Below are 20,517 nucleotides of genomic sequence, written 5' to 3' on the forward strand. Positions count from 1 at the left end.
CTCCTTTTTTAATAGCAAGTCCCAAGGTGAGAGTTTGCAGCAGGGGCTGATCTGAGTCAGACATTTGTGAACATGGCCAAGAACTGCAGAGACAGCAGGGTTTACATGATTGTGCCATCTTTGAGCTGGCATATCTGGCCAAGAAGCAGATGGCGACCTTGGATGATATCTGTAAAAATGTGCCGCTGTCCTTCTGGAGAGAAAAGAAGATGATGGCATTGTCGGGGGTACTGTGATCTCTGTGAGAGGTATTGACCCTTTGGCACCAGCTTCACACACATGTGTGGCCTCTCGGCTCCTTGTCCTTGATGCTGTCCATAAAGCTGTGCAGAGAGTGCGTGTGGTGTGCGCTCCTGGCACAGTTACCAACACCTAACCAAAAGCTCCCGATTGCAAGTTTTCGGATCAGATGACATCCAGTCACGGTGGTCACATGCTCTTAAGCCTTGCCCTGGCATCATAAACCTCTCAAAGGGCCAGCAGGCACCGGAGTAAGAGGTACCTGGAAGTGTTACACTTACACATTACTTGGTAAGCATTCACTTATAAAATTATATATCTGATGACCTGTTTATTTTGACCCCTCCACCTAACCCTTAAAATTAACTCTTAACCTCCCATAACATTTTCTGTAATCAGTCCCTGTATTGCAGGACTGATTATGTGTGGAAGAAGCACCACAAGAAGCCAGTTGGTTCATGTGCTGACAAGGAGCATGCGGATTGGAGGAAAAAACAGCGTAACAGAAAGATGAGCTAATCACTGTGCTGCGTCTCCTTTCACTGTCCAGTCTCAGGCTGAGACAGGTCCAAGTTGCTCTAAAGTCAGCGGAAGTGGGTTAAATGATGCTGGCTGTCAATCAGAGGACATCTAGTGGCAGAGCAAAACGTACCATGGTGGGGGAAATCTCTGGACTTAAAGTGCAACCCGCTCCCACTTCTACTCCTGCTGCCTAGGCAATCAGAGCAAAAGTTCTCCAACCCCCACAACCTTCAGGAACATTTCACAGGTCCCAAGAGGCTGCAAGACCATTCATACAGTGCAGATCCTGCGAAGCCACAAGGAGCTGGTTTCCCATAGTAAATATGCTGGCATCGGGGACCCGAAGACCGGCGAAGAACTGGATCCCTGGACAGGTAAGTATCCTTTTGTTAAAAGTCAACAGCTATGGTACTTGTAGCTGACTTTCTGACTTTGGTTTACCTAGTCATGTGCCAAAAGTGTTCACATTGAGTTTTCAGTCCTACACTAAACACTATTGCATGGGAGTCTCATTGCCAAAACAAAGTGAGCTATGTCTCTGCTAGAGATTAACAAGACGTCTGCCTTGGCCACAGCAGGAGAGTGGCACAAATGGGTTGTACATCCTCCACCAGCTGTGTAGTTGGCCATAAGTTTGGACCTCCGTTTTATCCAATGACTGACCAATGAGTGCGTAGCTGGAGGTTAGCCTGGTCATGTCTGGGATGAGTGATTGGATCTCTGCAGGCTCAGACGAGGAAGTGCTCCACTACTGAACTATCCTTCCACTCTTCCTTCCCATTATGAAAGGTGCCATCCTTTCACTGATGGTCACAATGGTGCACAAGGCAGAAGAAATTCTAGCGGTGACATAGATGTCAGACACTTCTAGCCTCTGCATGTCTACAGACAATCGAAAGTTTTTTATGCAAATAGTTAAAATGGAAAATATAATGGTACGTGTTCAAGATTTTGGTTACTTTTGTATACTGTGTGACCATTTATGTACATGGGGGCAGCCATAGCTCATTATATTTTTACAAACACACACACACACACACGCCTTGAGTGCACAGTGGTTATACCTTGCCAATCGTGTGTGTTTTGTTTTTTTATTTTTTGCAAGACCACAAATAAACTCGAATACCCACAATTCACCCAGTAACCAGATGTCATGTGATTTGGGCTTCCTTGTCACAAGGCTTTTTGTTTCTGGCAAGAAAAGGGGAATTTTAACCCAGGATTTCATGTGGCTGTTTCTGAATGCTTAGGTGTGTGTGCAACAACAACAATCTTAAAGCACAAAAGATATTTGCCTTTTTATTGGGCTGGAGAGTCCCTTGGACTTCCTCTTCCTTCCTACTTTCGTTGTAATGTTTTGGGTTTGGCATGTGGGACTGTCACTCATTAGACACCTTGATGCCCTAATTGTTAAAATCCACTTTTTTTATTTCTTATCTTTTTTTTAATATGTGTTACACAAAAGCATTTCTGATCTTCTGCTATATCAGATGGGCAGCATCATTGAATAGCTTATCTGATCAATTTGGATTGTGTATTCACCTTGTGCGATTTGTTATACAGCAAAATGTACATGTATATATTGAGGGATTTCTCTTTTGATGATGTGTGGGCTATTTTTTTTTTTTTGTCCAGAAAATGTAATAAAACAAGCTGTGTGTAGTGTCCTAGTGAGCAAAAGTAATGCCTACAAGTGTAAACCCATTTGTTAAATTCTAATTCAGGTTTCACCTTGTTAATGTGGAGTTCCACCCATTTAAAAGTCAGCAGCTACAAAAAGTGTAGCTGCTGACTTTTAATAATCAGACACTTGCCTGTCCCACATTCCAGTGATGCGGGCATACGAAGACCCGCTCCTCTCCATGCGCCGCATTCTAACTGTGGGCGCCCGACTGTGGCTTCACAGCTGGGCATGGACTTGCGCATGCACGAGCCATGCTGTGAATGGCCAGGAAATCTCTGGGGCCCGTGATGTGTCCCAGAAGATTGCAGGGAGGAGGGGGGAGAGGTGATTTTCCTTCTGGCACCGCAGCGCTAGGGGAGGAAGTGGGAGCTGGGTGCCTGTAAAAACAGGGTACCTGCTCCCATCCCAAAAAAAATGTGGCATGTCAGGGGGTCACCTGCACTTAAAGTGAAAGTTACATTTTTGGGTGGAACTCCGCTTTAATGCACTCTCCAAATTTTTTCCATTTTGTTAAATCTGCAGCTTTTATTAATGGATCTGGCGATCCTGCAAACAATCTCATTCGGGCATTTGGCCCAGTTCACACTGGTGCAACATGGGATCTGACTTGTAAGAGCATAAGTCGTATAACACGTCAAATTCAATGTTTCCCTAATGAGAGACATCTTAACGGATCCAACACAAGTTCCTTTGACTTTAGAAAAGGTTCCTGCACTACTTTGGTCCGACTTTTGTAGGATTTCAATGCTATAGAGCAGTGGTCTCCAAACTGTGGCCCTTTGCTTTTATTTGGCCCTCGGACTACTATTCCATCTACTGACACCAACGATGGGGCATTATTCCTCCCACTGACAACATCAAAAGGGCACAATTCCTCCCACTGACACCAATGGTGGGGCACAATTCCTCCCACTGACAATGGGGCATTACTCCTCCCACTTACACAAACAAAAGGGTACAATTCCTAGCACTGTCACCAACAATGGGGCAGAATTTCTTCCATTGATACCAAAGTTGGGACACATCCTCCCACTGACACCAGCAACCGGGCACTAGTCCTCCCACTGACACCAACAACAATGGTGGACACCAAAAATAGGGCATTGTTTACCCGAACTGGACGGCAGGACTTTTTTTTTTTTTAAACTCCCACTGGCCCTATTTCGGTCCCCCTAAAGTCTGAAAGACAGTAAACTGGCCATTTGTTTAGAATGTTTGGAGACCCTTGCCATAGAGTGTAAAAAGTCACCTCAAGTCAGACCAGGGTCATACTGAAGTTGCAGGGCAAAGTCGTATTGGAAGTTACGTGACTTTCATGTCAGAGCAGTGTGAACCTGGGCTTTCCTGTTATAGGGGGACAACACCTGTCTCCCCAATTTCACTTCTCCAGTGGAGACTGCAGTTGGCCTTTTCTATACACACATTACACAGGAATGGTCCCTTGTTGTATGGTTAACTTGCTCTTGCCATGGAACAATCGCTGGGTTGCATATAGACACGAAGTGGCTGCAAAGAGACTGCAGGGGGATCAGCAGCACTGAAATGTAATAAAGGGCTGGGAAATGTGAAATGAAGATTTTATTTAAAAACATAGTGCACAGAAAAATGAAATAGCCAATTAGGGTTTACTCCTAAGATCGTAGTGACTGTTGGTAGTATTTAAAGTTCTTTGCGTACGATTTGCCTTATCTGCGTGCTTTGTTCACTTCTCCGGTGTCAGCTTCCGTCTACCTGAGATCACAGGTGTCTGCGTGAAGCTTGTTTGCTGTCACTCTCCAGAGGCTACTGAGCTTTTCCACATTGAGTCACACTCTGTCCGACCAGTTTGGTTGGTTTCTCCACTTCCGCTCTCCTCTGGGCCGGATCCAAAGCCCTGAAAGATGCACAGACTCTCCCAGATGTATGGAAACGCATTAACCCCTCTGCTCCCGGGAGGGACAGCTGCCTCGGGTCGGAGGGGGGGGGGGGGGGGGGAGTGCAGCAGGAGCGGCGGCGAGGGGGTTAAGACGCTCCTGTTGCAAGAGGAGGAAGGAGAGACTGCACACAGAGAAGAGACGGTTTCCAGAGGGAAGTACATAGACCTTGTGCAGGGTGAGCCTGAGAGGTGGGAGGGTCACCAGGAAGCGAGCAACAACCGGGGTGACAGGAAGGAGAGAGAGGAAAACCAGAAGCGAGGGACTGATAGCAGGACATGCAGAGGCTCGCGGAAAGATGGAGGAAAGGGGTAAGCCGGTGGACAGGTGACTGAGGACCGGCGTGAAGGGCAGTCCAGGAATGTAAGGGTTAACCGTGCTCTTTTATTACCAAGTTATTGAACTTTTTATCAAGTTTTATTTTTTTGTTGTATGTGGGTTTTTATTATTATTATTATTATTATTTATTTGGATTTCCCAAGGACTAGTTGGATGGGGACAGCCCAGGAAGAGTTAAACCAGTGAAAGGAGGGGCACAGCGACAGGCAGACAGGACTCTATATAAAGAAACACATTGGCAACAGCTGCTGGGATGCCAGGAGCAGGTTATAAATGAAATCCTGAAGAACTGGCACCTTATAGTACATCGCCCTCAATTATAAGTGATCCTCTTATTAAGCCTGACCAATCGGAGGAATTCTTGTTCCTGGAATATGGGGGGGGGGGGGGGGGGATATTGGGAACAAGAATAAAGTTGGTCCACTTTTGCGCCCCCTTATTTATTTATTTTTTTAGTTTAAATGCATCACATGATTGCTGAGTTGGCAAGAACTGCTGGTGCCAAGGTGCGGCACTTTGTTCACAGTTGAAACCCCTATATTATTACAATATATATATATATATATATATATATAATTTTTTTTTTTTTTTTTTTTTTTTGGGGGGGGGGGTTATCATTTTATCTATAATTAATTAAAATACGTGCAATCCCTAGCTGGATGCTGTTAAGTTTGCTCTCTGCACTATTTATTATAAGCAGGACACTTTGGGTTTGTTTTTTACTCATCTCGGTGCTGCTGATCTGCTACATGCACTCATTCCAGTGGACTCTTCATATCATTGCTCTGGACCAGCTTCCTAACAGTGACAGTAACTGACCATGCCTGTGTACTTTGTCTCCACAAGGGGCACGGTGATATGGTGACAACACAGAGCACAGATGGGAATACAAAGACCACAGGATCGCCACAGATTATTTTAATAAAAAAAACTGCTGATTTAAAGCGGGAGTCCGCGTTTTTTTTTTGTAAAAAGCCAGCAGCTACAAACACTGCAGCTGCTGACTTTTAAAATAGTGACACTTACCTGTCCAGCGCGCCCGCGATGTCGGCACCCGAAGCCGATCTCTCGATCGTCTCTCGGGTGCTGCCGCCGCCATCTTGGCTATGGGAATCAGGAAGTGGAGCCTTTCGGCTTCATTTCCCGGTTCCCCACTGCGCATGTGCAATAAGGATGGACCCGCTGCCTCTGGGATCTGTGTGCTTCCCAGCAGGCAGCGGGGGACTTTTGGAAAGGGGCGTAATCTACGCCCCTTTCCACAGAGAGCTATCCCGGAAGTGGGTGCAGATACCTGTACTGTACAGGTACCTGCACCCCCCTCCCCCCTGAAAGGTGCCAATTGTGGCGCCGGAGGGGGGGAGGATTCCAATGAGCGGAAGGTCCACTTTAGGGTGGACTTCCGCTTTAAAAACACTGAAAAGTATTTTTGAAATGACATTACCGAGTTGAAGCTTTTATTGAGATTTTAATGAACCCCCCTGATTGCTCCCTTTCCTGCCAGGGACATTTACACAGTAATCGGTGCATATTTATAGCTCTGATCGTTGTATAGTTGTCAGTGGTCCCAAAAAAGTGTCCGCTCCGTCCGTCGCAATGTCACAGTAATGCTAAAAATCGCAGATCACCGCCTTTACTAGTAAAAAAAATAATAAAATTAGCATAAATCTTTCCCATAGTTTATAGACGCTATAACTTTTGCGCAAACCAATCAATATACGCTTATTGTGAATTTACCAAAACAATGTAGAAGAATATATATTGGCCTAAATTGGTGAAGAAATTATTATTTTTTTTTTTTTTACCACTTCAATACAGGGCACTTATACATCTTCCTGTCCAGACCAATTTTTAGCTTGTCGCACTTTGAATGACAATTACGCGGTCATGCAACGCTGTACTCAAACTAATTTTTTAGCATTTTGTTCCCACAAATAGAGCTTTCTTTTGGTGGTATTTGATCGCCTCTGGGATTTTTATTTTCTGCTAAACAAATAAAAAAAAGACCGAAAATGTCGAAAAAAACGTTCACATTTTTTTTATTGTTTCAGTTACAAAACTTTGTAAATAAGTACGTTTTCTCCTTTACTGATGGGCACTGATGGGGCTGCACTGATGGGCACCAATTAGGTGGCATTGATATGCGACACGTATGGGCACTGATAGGTGGCACGGATGGACATGGATAGGCCGCATGGATGGGTATGGGTTGGCGGCGCGGATAGGCAGCATGGATGGGCACGGACAGGTGGCATTTTAGTATAAAGTATTGTACTGATGGATGTCAATCAATGCCAAACAATAATGCATGCCAACCAGTGATGCCTATTGTGGGCACTGACTGGCATCCCTGGTGGTCTAGGGTGGCATACCTGGTGCTGGGCATCCCTGATATTCCAGTGTGGGGATCCTGGGGGGAGGGGGCTGCGCTGATAATCGATCAGCACAGACCCCCCCCCCCCCGTCAGAGGTGCAGCTCTCCTCTACTTGCGTCTGACAGATGCGAGTGAGGAAAAGTCGATCAATGGCTCTTCCTATTTACACTGTGATCAGCCGTGATTGGACATGGCTGATCACATGGTAAAGAGTCACCGTCGGACTGACACACCGCACCACCGATTGCCACGATGCGCGCCGCCGGGGGCCACGCAGCGCCTTAATATCCTGAGGACGTCATATGATGCCCAGGCAGGATATTGAAACCACATCATTCTTCTATATGGTGGGTGGCAAGTGGTTAAATTTGGGTGATATTTATTATAGTAAATTTTTATATATATATATACTTTTTTTTTTCAAAATTGTCGCTCTTTTTTTGTTATATATTGCAAAAAATAAACTGCAGATGTGATTAAATAACACCAAAAGAAAGCTCTATTTGTGGGGAAATAAGGATGCAAATTTTGTTTGGGTATAAGTGCCGAACGATCGCGCAATTGTCAGTTAAAGCGACACAGTGCCAAATTGTAAAAAGTGCTCTGGTCAGGAAGGGGCTAAAATCTTCCAGGGCTGAAGCGGTTAAAGCTGAACTCCAGGCACTAAACCTTTTTAACTTTGTACATTCCTCAATAGCCACAGAAGCTATAAATTTACTTTGTGTGCACCAAATGCCATTGGAAACCCAGATATTACCTTGTAAAAGATGTGACTTCATCACTGTTCTGTAGACTGTACAGAGAGCAGAGCACAGATGACAATATAAACCTGACAGGGTTCTGACCTTTCAACAGATTGTCCAAAAAAATAAAAATAAAATTGCCTTTCGATACACTTTAAACACTAGACATGTCATAGGCAGTGTTCAGATTTTCATTGTATGCATAACTATGGAGGTGGGGGTCCAAAAGTATTGATCTTACCTAGATCATCCAAACTGGAACCTGCTGCCTTTAAAAGAGAAGTATGGGTTTTTTTTTTGTTTTGTTTTTTTCTTTTTCCACAATCATACTTACCTAGGTGTATTCAGCATCGGCCCACTGCCACCTCTGCACTGAGAACGAATGATCGAACAACGCTGATGGCTCGGTTCTCACAGCTCTCTGAGCAAAGAGCTGCTGACTGTCAATCAGCAGCTCTCTGCTCTGACACCCCCCCCCCCCCCCCCCCCCTGCGCTCACTGGAGCTCTGAGCTGTGGAGAGGCGGGGAGCGGCCATCTCAGCCTGAGACGGGCATCAGTCCAGGCACCTGGCAGATACAGACTTTATCATCAAGATGACGCGGTGCCCCTGGACTGATTCCTGTGACATCAGCAGAGAGCGGACTTCAGCCTGCTCTCTGCTGAAAACAGGTCACAAAACGAATTGCACTCCTGTGACCCAAACATGCTCAGGCTGGACTTCTCCTTCAAGGGATAAGTTCACCTTTTGTAACCTGTTACATGTTACACCCATATTCAGGGTGTAACATGTTACAAATGCACAGGATCTTCTTCCGCGCTTGCTGTTACAATAAAAAAAAAAAAAAAAAAAGCAGGTCAGACAGCTACACAGACAGCCAGTAGTAAAAATATGCAGTTATTTAATTATCCGTATCCTTTAAGCTGAGCTGCTCGGTGACTATATCACTCCTCTGGTGACAATTTTGAGTTGTCACCGGAAGGGGACAGTGACACCTGTTCCAGTGACAACTCCCAGAGATAGGAATTCGGTTCTCTTTGTAGAGAATTCTTCTTGCTGCAACTCTGAGACAGGAAGTGAATAGGAATCTCCCTATATGATTCTACCATCAAAAATAACCTTCCCTACTCGATCCAAACCTAAAACACCAAAAAAGCTTTTTGTTAAATCATCAAAAGAAATCTTTTCTTTAAAGATTTTCCTTGTTACGGACAGGTTCTCGTTGACTGTTATTCTGAAGCGTTATCATGGTAGGACAGTTCTTCTTACGTTCCTCTCTCTTCTTTCTTGCATGTTACAGCAGGAGCAGATTTCCTACTCACCCCCAGAGAGCCCGGGGCCAAACTGTGCCACGCCATCCCCCTCCCTTCTCCATGTCTCGGGGCCACAAGCTTACAAGATGGAAGAGGAGCCCGTCAGGCTGCCAGCGCACCTGCGTGAGTATTGTCATCTTCAACTTTTACCCAGTCAGTCTGAGGTCATGTCATGAATAGGCCAGGATTGGTGAGAAGGCAGGACCTAGGATCCCGAAACTAGGACGCAGCAGGATGCTCTTGTTTTATCTCTTCATATCTTCCTTAGCTAAGCCTGGAGCAACAGAGCATTGTGTGCTGCAATATACACCTAATACGTTTATATGTGATCTAAAGAAGTGTCAAAGTACAGTGTCCTCATACAGGGAGGAGCAGGCAAAGGAGACAGCTTCTCTTCTCTCTCCCCCCCCCCCCCCTTTTTTTTTTTTTTTCCAAACCCTTTGCAGGGTATAAAGTTATGTTCTTGCGGTCGGTGGGAGATTTATGCTGTCATAACATATTACAGTAACACAGGGCTGGAGCTAGACTATTTTGCACCCTAGGCAGGACCAGCTACTTGCGCCAATCACCCACTAAAAATAAAATGCATATAATTTAACCTGTAGTTTTACTTCACCCCTCCTAGCACACATCCTCTTTCTCCCTCAAATTTTCCACCCTAGCACAAATCCAATCCCCCATCCAAGCATGAACCTCTCCCAATCCTTCCTCCTAGCACAACCCCCTCAAAATTACCTTTCCCAGCACAAATCCTTCCTGGCTTCCACCCTCCATCCCCTCTATTAGCACAAATCTCTCCCAAATCCCCTCACCTAGCACCAGTCCCCCCTCCTTCCCCAGTCCCCTCTCCTCCTCCCTTCCAGCACTAATCCTCTTCCTTCAAATCCCCCACCTAAGACAAATTGCCCTAAATCCCTCCTATAGCTAACACCCCTCCCCAAACTTACAGGTGGTAAATCGGGTAGAGGTGCCGGTTGAGCTATTCTTTCACTCCTGACAGTGGAGCGATCCGCCATACAGAAGTTGATCGCTCTTGGATCGGTCTGCATAATTACCCCCGCCCCCTATCTTCCCCCAATGACCGCTCAAGTCTCAGCAGCAGGGAGCCAGGAAATGGATAAAACACCGAAAATGCTGATGTAAGAGCTGTCCTGTGTCGTCTGCTTTATGGAGGATCGCTCCACTGATGGGAGAGGAGAGCACAGCCCACACCTCCCGGCTCTCTCCTGTCATTTCTTATTTGCAGGATTCACTGCTCCATTCTTATCTCCCTTGTCTCAGTTGTGAGTGCAGGGATGGGGGAAGGCACTCAGCAGCCAGGCACAGCATCTATGGAAATACCTGCCTGGGGGGGGGAGGGGCGGGCACAACTGCTGAAATCTGGGAGGGCGTGACCCACCCCAGAACCCTGTGGCTGCTCCCTAAACAGTTGCCCAGTTTGCCTAGTGGCAGCACCAGTCCTGATCATAAAGGGCATTTACCATGCCTTGGTACGCTGCAACTCCATACACATTGACAGGCACCCCAATACTCATCCACAATGCACTGTTCAGTGGACCTAAAATCTTGCTTTTTCTTTTTTAACCCCGCTCACTGGACAGTGCATTGTGAATGAATCTTCTTCCCCGCTGCTGTTTTGGCTCTTCCTCTCTGGCGAGTGCCCCCATTGGAAGCCGCTTCTTATGGAGGCACTCCTGCAGGCTTAGTCCAGAGCCTCGATTTCTGCGGGTATAAACACTGCGAGTTCTCAGCCCAACCTTCCATCCCCTAGCGTCACGCCCTCCCCTTTCCTAGTGACTGGTTTTAATTCACATCCGCTTTAGCAAAGCCTGTGTGACCAGAAAATGAGGGTGGAAAGCCGCTGCAGACTGGCACAGAGCTGGATCGAATGAGGGCTCAAGTAAGTAAAAGGGTCAAGGGGATTCTACTACCTTAACACTTTTTTTTCCCCCTAATGCACGTTAAGGCTTTAGAACCACTAATGTCAATAGGTGTGTTTTTTTTTTTTTTTTTTTTTTACGCCCTCTGCAGGACTGCACAGGGACGCTGTTCTCAGTAGTAAGGGACAAGTAAAGTAATGTGTTCCTATGGAATGTGATATCGCCTGTCCCATGGTATGGTTGTATGAAAAGATATCACATCAGTAATGTTATGCTCCAGATCATGGCTTCTCTTTTCAGCTCTGCAAAGGATGCAAGTAAAGTTGCCCATACATTGTGTGGATTTAGTCTGGTTCCTGATGAACCAGACAATTTGCTTTGTGCGTGACTCTGCTCCCTACTATCCAACATCCTTTCTTTAGCTGAACAGTAGCTGCATTAAGTCAGATGCAGCCGTTGTTCAGATGTTATGACACTTGCCGCCAGTATATGGCCAGCATTAATTTTATTTTATTTTTTTCATGCGGGCTGGAACTCCGCTTTAATAATAAAAGGTGCCCCTTTTTTGAAAAAATTTTCCAATTGTATATTGTGACCTTTCAGGAATTCCTTCATTTACTTTGTAAAGTTGCTGACAGGTCCACTTAAAACAATTGGTCTGCCTGGCATCTTGGATTTTCAGAAGGACACTAGCTGTGTAAGCCTCAATGCTTCTCTGAAGCCTGGTTTCCTTAAATGAAATAAATACTATTTTTGAGGTTCATACTACTTTTGACATTCTCGGTTTTTGTTGCTGTAAGCCCATGCTCAGTGTATACTGTGAGTAACAAGTCTCAGCTAGTATCGCACTCAGTCAAATGCAATAACCCCATACTGTAAACCCACGCTGCTCGTCTGTGCGCTGTCATCTGCAAAACATCCAGCCGTTGTATCCGGAACGTCTTGCAGCTGAGCTCACGGAGAAAGGGGAATTCTCTAGTCAGGGGAGTTGCACAATTTAATGGGAAACTTTTTTTTTTTTTTTTTTCCTTTTACTACTTAGCTGTTTAATCTAGCGGGAAGGTGGGGGGGGGGGGAGCATCAGTTAAAATGCTATTTGTTTGTTAGGGCCGTGTCGCAGGCCATTTATTTGCAGATCCTTTTTTTTAAAAAAATTCTCCCTTAGGAAAGCCCAGTTATTTTCTATAAAAAACGCTAACTTGCTAATGCTTAGTTATAGATTTTCAAATTAACATTTGTACAAAAAATTCTCAGACCTAATGAATGTCATTCGAAAGTACATACATTTTGTTTGCTTTTAACATTCAATGTTGAAGTGCATAGTTTTTTTACCTGAATGAAACCACATTCCTTGTTTTGAGAAGAGAAAAGCAAATGGAAAGCAAATAGAAAATAAAATAACCCTCCTTAAGCCCAGGTTCACACTGAGCTGCAAGAATGATTTCACATCCGCGTGTCAGTCCTGAGACCTCTGTGCAGGTTATGTAAATGTAAATCGCAGCCCAAAAATAGCAAAAAGCAGTGCAGAAAGCACATTTTGAAATCGATGCGGCGCCGCAAACGTAGCGTCGCACCAATTAGGACGGTGCCATTGCCGGCAATTGCTGCCGATTTGACATGTCCAATGTGCCAATGTGAACCAGGGCTAAAACAAAAGGCTAAAACAAAAAATGTGTAATTTAAATTCGACTAGTGTATTTGCCATTAGCATAGCACACTAACCTTGTGCTGTGGCAGTGACAAAACACTTCTTGGTGACAAACTGCCAGTGTCTAAGCAAATAAATCACAAGCTGCCATACAGTGCCTTCACAAAGTATTCATACCCCTTGAAATTTTCCACATTTTGTCATGTTGCCACCAAAATCATAAATGTATTTTATTGGGATTTTATGTGATAGACCAACACAAAGTGAAGTGGAAGGAAAATGATAAATGGGTTTTCAACATTTTTTTACAAATAAATATGTGAAACGTGTGGTGTGCATTTGTATTCAGCCCCCTGAGTCAATACTTTGTAGAACCTTTCACTGCAATTACAGCTCCAAGTCTTTTTGGGGATGTCTCTACCAGCTTTTCACATCTAGAGTGAAATTTTTGCCCATTCTGCTTTGCAAAATAGCTCAAGCTCTGTCAGATTGTATGGATTTTGTCTGTGAACAGTAATTTTCACGTCTTGCAACAGATTCTCAATTGGATTTAGGTCTGGACTTTGTCTGGACCATTCTAATACATGAATATGCTTTGATCTAAACCATTCTGGCTGTATGTTTAGGGTCTTTGTCCAGCTGGAAGGTGAACCTCCGCCCCAGTCTCAAGTCTTTTGCCGACTGTAAAGCCCCATATACACTATCAAATTTTCTGCAGATTTTTGTCTTCAGATTTACCAAAACCATGTAGTGCAAGGGCCTGCCTGATTGCATACAAATTGAAACTACTACGGTTTGACCTCATATGGTTTTGGTAAATCTGAAGGAAAAAATCAGCAGAAAATCTGTGTGTATGGGGCTTTACAGGTTTTCTTCTAAGATTGCCCTGTATTTGGCTCCATCCATCTTCCCACAATTCTGACCAGCTTCCCTGTCGCTGCTGAAGAAAAGCATCCCCACAACATGATGCTGCCACCACCATGTGTGTTCAGGCCAGGTGATGTGAAGTATAATGCCGCGTACACACAACCGGACTTTTCGAGGGACTAGGTCCGACGGTCTTTCCGACTGACTTTTGGCGGAGTTCTGACAGACTTCCCGAATGAACGGACTTGGCCACACACATTCACACCAAAGTCTGACAGATTTGAACGTGATGACGTATCACCGGACTAGAATAAGGAAGTTCATAGCCAGTAGCCAATAGCTGCCCTAGCGTCGTTTTTTGTCCGTCAGACTAGCATACACACGAACAGATTTCTCGGTTCTATTTCTAAAGTCCGCCAGATTTTTGGCAAGCAAAGGTCCGATGGAGCCCACACAAGATCGAATTGTCGAGATCGCTGGATCCTAGGACAGGTGAGTGTCCATTTATTAAAAGTCAGCAGCTGCAGTATTTGTAGCTGCTGGCTTTTAATAATTTTTTTTTTTTACAGTGAAATCCCTCTTTAAATAAACTTGATTTTAAAGCGATAATTTTTAAAGGGCAGCCCTATTGCGGTCTCCAAATTTAGGACCTTCCTGGGCCTATCCCTTCTCATGGGCATAACTAAAAAGAGAGTTGTGGTCATATTGGTCCACTGACCCAATTCACCATATGCCTGTGTTCTCTGCCTCAATGACCAGGACACGATAAAAGCAGATCTTGCAGTTCATGCACTTCATTGACAATGAACCCTGCCGTCCTCGGGGTGACCCTGGATTTGATCGGCTCTACAAATTTCGGTCCCTCGTAAATGGCTGGTGCCATAACGAATCACATGTGCTGCACCATAGCAGTTGAAGATTAAACAGAGGCAAAGATGGCAGCTTCCTTGGCTGAAAACGATAGGGGAGTTTGATTCCACTTTAAGAAATGCACTGTTGCATCTGTTACCGCAAGTTTTTGGAGGTAGTGACTCCCAGATTGAGGAGCACTCTGTTTGTTTGTTTTTTTTTTTTTTTTTCTTTTTTTTTTTTGTGGGTAAAAAAGTTCTTGTTTATTCCCCATACACTGTTGTTTTGTGGGTAAAGTTTTTATGCTAGTTCCCACATGCCATTGTGGGTGAAGGTTTTTTTTTTATGCTGTTTTCCCACCCCTCGTTTGGCACTGCTTGGGGACGTCCAAATGGTCTAAGAAAGGAGCTGTGTCAGTCGGTCAACATTAGAGAAAATAGGATTTTTGTTGTACTCACCGTAAAATCCTTTTCTCTGTAGTTCACCGACTGACACGCCACCCTCCCCTCCTATTTTTGTCTACGTTATACTGCTTGTTGATGTACTGAGGCTGCAGTAGCAGGCTGAGGGGTTGTTGCCTAAGGGACCGCCCTTTGGGCGGAACTAGAAAGTTCTAGTTTTATTATAACATGTTAACGTGTTCTGCCTAGTCCTCTCCTGAAGGTGGCGTAACAACCCAATGGTCTAAGAAAGGAGCTGTGTCTGTCGGTGAACTACAGAGAAAAGGATTTTACGGTGAATACAAAAAATCCTATTTTTATTGTTAACAATCATTTGCTTAGCAGGTACGCCATTCAGATGCAGCGCGGGTTTATTTATCTTGACAGCCACAGCGTTTTCTACCACGATACATAAAGCCGTGACTCCAGCACTGTCAGAGGTGATTTCACCACCACAGTTAAAAAAAATAAAAAATGGTGCATGTATTCCCATGATTAAAGTGGGTGGATGAAGGACGATATTCTAATGGTGGGCATACCCACCAATCGATATTTTTTTTTTCGTTCAGCCCACAGGCTGCAAGAAAAAAAGAACATTACAATGTATGCCCAACAAGGACCAGCAACATACTGGTATGTTGCTGGACTTTGAGTGGTTATGCCAGAATGATGCCTGCAGTTTTTACAGCCAGCGGTTGCTATAATAAATATATATATATATTATATATATATTATATATAATGTGTGTATGGCTAATTAGCCTCTAGACTGCTTTTGACTGTTCCTCCCCCCCCCCCCCACCATCTTCCATGGTTTTCTCGGGCCCTCCTGTCCGCACAGGGAACCTGAGCGTGCAGCCGGTGGTTCAGCTAGCTGACCATAGAGCTGATCAGGGACCAGAATGGCTCCAATCATCTCTATGGCCTAAGAAACTGAAAGCTACGAGCATTTTGTGACTTCGGTTTCGCCGGATATAAACAGCGCCATTGGGAAATTGTAATTTTATCACACCGATCTTGGTGTGGTCAGAAGGCAGAGGAGAGATCTATTATCTAATAGACCCCATTTTTTTCCTAAAATGTACATTCCCTGAGATAACAATAAAAATGATAAAAAAAAATTAAAGGAAGGGTTTAAAAATATAGTAAAAAACCTCCTCTGTAGATCTAAAATGGTAACTTGTAAAGGCTTTTAAAAATGTATGTAGTTTGTCGTCGCTGCACACTTGTGCGCAATTTTAAAGCATGTCGTGTTTGGTATCCATGTACTCAGCATAAGGTCATCTTTTTTTATTTCATCAAACATTTGGACAATATAGTGTGTTTTAGTTCATTCCAATTAAAAAAATTGTGTTTTTTCCCCCCCCCCCCCCCCCCCAAAAAAATTGCGTTTGAAAAATCGCTGCACAAATACTGTGTGAAAAAATAATAATTGCAACACCCACCTTTTTAATCTGTAGGGCCTTTACAGATTAAGAAAATAATTTTGAACCCCCAAACAATATATAATGTTTGGGGGTTCAAAATTATTTTCTTGCAAAACAAAAAACAAAACCATGTTTTCATGTAAACAAAGTTTCAGAAAGGGCTTTGTCTTCAAGTGGTTAGAGTGGGTGATGTGTGACATAAGCTTCTAAATGTTGTGCATAAAATGCCAGGACAGGCATCTACTTTTTGGAAAGTAGACACCCCAAGCTATTTGCTGATAGGCATGTTGAGTTGTCACTAAATTATATATTGTTCAAACATGGCATGGTTATATGTGGAATTACACCCCAAAATCCATTCTGCTGCTTCTCCTGAGTACGGGGATACCTCCATGTGTGAGACTTTTTGGGAGCCTAGCCGCGTACAGGACCCCGAAAACCAATCGCCGCCTTCAGGATTTGGAAGGGTATAAATTTGATTCTACTCCTCACTATCTATCACAGTTTTGAAGGCCATAAATTGGCAAGATAGCTCAAACCCCCCCAAATGACCCCATTTTGAAAGTAGGCACCCCAAGCTATTTGATGAGAAGCATGTTGAGTCCATGGAATATTTTTATATTTTGCCACGTAGCGGGAAAATTATATATTGTTCAAACATGGCATGGTTATGTGGAATTACACCCCAAAATACATTCTGCTGATTCTCCTGTATACAGAGATACCTCATGTGTGAGACTTTTTGGGAGCCTAGCCACGTACAGGACCAAGAAAAACTAAGCACTGCCTTCGAGCTTTCTAAAGGCGTAAAATTGTGATTTTACTCCTCACTACCTATCGCAGTTACGGAGGCCCTTAAAAGTCCAGATGGCACAAACTCCCTCCAATGACCCCATTTTTGAGTCCATGGAATATTTTATATTTTGCTACAAGTTGCGGGAATATTTAAAAAAAAAAAATTGTTTTTTTGCACAAAGTTGTCACTAAATGATCTATTGCTCAAACATGCTATGGGCATATGTGACATTACACTGCAAAATACATTCTGCTGTTTCTCCTGAGTACGGGGATACCACGTGTGTGAGACTTTTTGGAAGCCTAGCCGCGTATAGGACCCGAAAAACAATCATCATTTTTAAAGAAGACACAAGCTATTTGCTGGAATATGGAATATTTTATATTTTGCCACAAGTTTCGGGAAAATTCATTATTTATTTTTTTTTATATATTTTTTTTTTTACACAACGTTGTCACTAAATTATATATTATTCAAACATGGCATAGTTGTATGTGGAATTACACCACAAAATACATTCTGTTGCTTCCCCTGATTACAGGGATAACACATGTGTGGAATTTTGGCAGTCTAACCACGTACAGGACCACGCAATTGCATGTTAAAGCAGCGCATTGCCAAATTGTAAAAAGTCCTCTGGTCATTGAGCTGTCAAATCCTCCGGGGCTGAAGTGGTTAATCATTGATTTATATCCACCCTGTCTTCTTCCCACTCTTCCATAAAGGCCAGATTTGTGGCGTGCACGACTAATGCTGGGTTCACACAATTGCGAATTAGATGCAGTTTTCTCCACATCCAATTCGCATGTCAGGAGATTGTGGCCGGCTCTCTATGGAGCCGTTTCACACAACTCAGGAATTGCACAGGGGTCCCATGCGTCTTCTGGTCCATTTCAGGTCTGAATTCAGCCAAAAATGCGTGCTGAAATTGGACCTGAAACAGTGAATGGGGACTCACCAGACCCCTGCTGTGAGCTGTTCCGTGCTGCGGTATGTGAACCCAGCCTAATAGTTGTCCTGTAGGCAGATTCTCCCACTTGAGCTGTGGATCTCTGCAGCTCCTCTAGAGCAATGCTCCGTGATATGTTCAAAGCTTGGGATATATATATATATATATATATATATATATATATATATATATATATACCTAACCCTGCTTTAAACTCAGTGGCGGCTGGTGCTCACATTTTTTTGGGGGCGGAAACTGAAAAAAAAATGAACACCCACCCCCCCCCCCCCCCCCCCCATCAATTGCAGCCTCGCTGTGCCCATCATATGGAGCCACTTGTGCCCATCACATGGAGCCACTGTACCCACCAACCCCCCCTCGCAGCTCTGGCAGCCCATACTAAAAGACGCTCGGCTGTTATGCCGGAGGAGCGGGAGGGGATGTCGCCGCCTCCCGCCGCTGTAACTGGTGCTCCCGTTCAATTAGGAGCACCGATTCACGATCTGATGCCTCCGGCTGCTGGGGAGGAACTGGAACAAAGCTGAAATCAGCTTCGTTCCAGTCTCCTAATAGTAAACACGGAAGCGACGTCATGACGTCATTTTCCGTTTTTACTCGGCTGCCAATGGCGCCGGTTTTAAAAAAAAATATACAGTATTCAGAATCGCAGTTTTTGGTGATCTGAATACTTTGAAGTGTAAAGGAGGGATCGGAGGTCTTTTAGACCCCCAAGCCCTCCATAAAGAGTACCTGTCGCCACCTATTACTGTCACAAGGGATGTTTACATTCCTTGTGACAGCAATAAAAGTGATAATTTTTTTTTTTTTTTTTTTTTAACGATTTATTAATTTTAAAATAAAACAAAAACTTTTTTAAAGCACCCGCCATCCCCGCGAGCTCGCGAAGCAAAGAAAACGCATACGGAAGTCACGCCCGCATATGTAAACGGTGTTCAAATCACACATGTGAGGTATCGCCGCGATCGTCAGAGCGAGAGCAATAATTCTAGCACTAGACCTCCTCTGTAACGCTAACCTGGTAACCATAAAAAAAAAAATGTAAGCGTCGCCTATTGAGATTTTTAGGTACCGTACTTTGTCGTCATTCCACGAGTGCATGCAATTATAAAGTGTGACATGTTTGGTATCTATTTACTTGGCGTAACATTATCTTTCACGTTATGCAAAAAATTGGGCCAATTTTACTGTTTCGTTTTTTTTTTTTAAATTCATGAAAGTGTCCCTTTTCCCAAAAATTTGCGTTTAAAACACTGCTGCGCAAATACCGTGTGACATAAAATATGGCAACAATCGCCGTTTTATTCTCTAGAGTCTCTGCTAAAAAAATATATATATATAATGTTTGGGGGTTCCAAGTAATTTTCTAGCAAAAAATATGGATTTTAACTTGTAAACACCAAATGCCAAAAATAGGCTTAGTCATGAAAGGGTTAAATTACACACAGGTGAACAATACCGTATTTTAGTTAGGGGTATCAGTAAAAGGGGCTGAATACAAATGCACGCCACACTTTTCACATATTTATTTGTAAAAAAGTTTGAAAAACATTTATCATTTTCTTTCCATTTTACAATTACCGTATGTGCCTCTTTGTGTTGGTCTATCACATAAAATCCCAATAAAATACAATTAAGCTTTTGGTTGTAACATGATAAAATGTGGAAAATTTCAAAGGGTGTGAATACTTTTTCAAGGCACTGTAGTGGATTTGTAGTGCAAGGAACTCGCATGGCTCTAAGCCATGTCACTCTATGCCACGGTTGTATCATAACAGAGGCGCTCACTTGTGTGACTAGCTACATGTTTATTAGCCTTCTGTGCCATACTACAGGCAGAGTACAGTGTGTGTATGTACACCTTCTTTTTTATTTATTTTTTATTTTTTTGGGGGGGGGGGGGGGTTTGCGCCATCTGTGTCTGAGATTCATCCTGTAGTCCTTTTGACTATTCTTACCTTGCTTTAACATCATTGGTTTTTGGAGTGATGCATTTTCTCTTTTCCTAGCCCCACCTCTGGCAGCTATGACATGCTGAGGAGGAGTGTATACATACTGCTATTAATTATTTTAAAATCCCCACATGTACCAGACACTCCTGAGTATGGAAACCCCATAAACAAGCATATTTTTTTTCCAACAAAAAGTCTGCTCTGCTGAAACAATATCAAGGTTGTTCTGCAGGCAGTTTACATTCCAAAAAAAGCTAAATAACTAAATCTTGCACAGCAAATCCAAGTGAACTAATCTACTTGTGAGTGTCTACAAAGAGTTAACCGTCTTGAGAGGAGCGTGGGTGCGCAGCATTATACTCCCCTCCCTAAACTTTCTGCACGAGGGGAAATTTCCTATTTGAGGACGTGAAGTGGAAGGAATTTCCTGCGTGGGTTGATGAGGTTTCCTGCCGCAAACGTTTTGGACAGGACCTGTGCTTCCTAATGGGGGTGACAAGCGCCATTCACTGCCAGACACATCTGTCCCCTCTCCAGTCCCTTAACCCCCTGCGGTGCTGGAGTGTG

General features: G+C 43.8%; 1 protein-coding gene across 5 annotated transcripts in view; it reads left to right on the forward strand.

Annotated features, from left to right (window-relative positions):
• Positions 1–20,517, forward strand: part of ETV6 (ETS variant transcription factor 6) — an 83,627-nt gene that overhangs the window by 37,726 nt on the left and 25,384 nt on the right. For 2 of the 5 annotated variants that reach the window (XM_077468795.1, XM_077468793.1), the window contains exon 2: positions 9,113–9,248. The exons of 1 other annotated variant lie outside the window; for it this stretch is intronic. In XM_077468795.1, the coding sequence (XP_077324921.1) occupies positions 9,113–9,248 (136 nt within the window). Of the gene's footprint in view, positions 1–4,549; positions 4,723–9,112; positions 9,249–20,517 lie in introns of those variants that run through there. 2 more of the 5 variants (XM_077468794.1, XM_077468796.1) reach the window with 2 other exon arrangements.

The sequence above is a fragment of the Lithobates pipiens genome, unplaced genomic scaffold (genome assembly GCF_037356315.1).
Source record: "Lithobates pipiens isolate NorthernLeopardFrog02 unplaced genomic scaffold, aLitPip1_a1.2 Scaffold_8, whole genome shotgun sequence".
Taxonomy (NCBI): domain Eukaryota; kingdom Metazoa; phylum Chordata; class Amphibia; order Anura; family Ranidae; genus Lithobates; species Lithobates pipiens.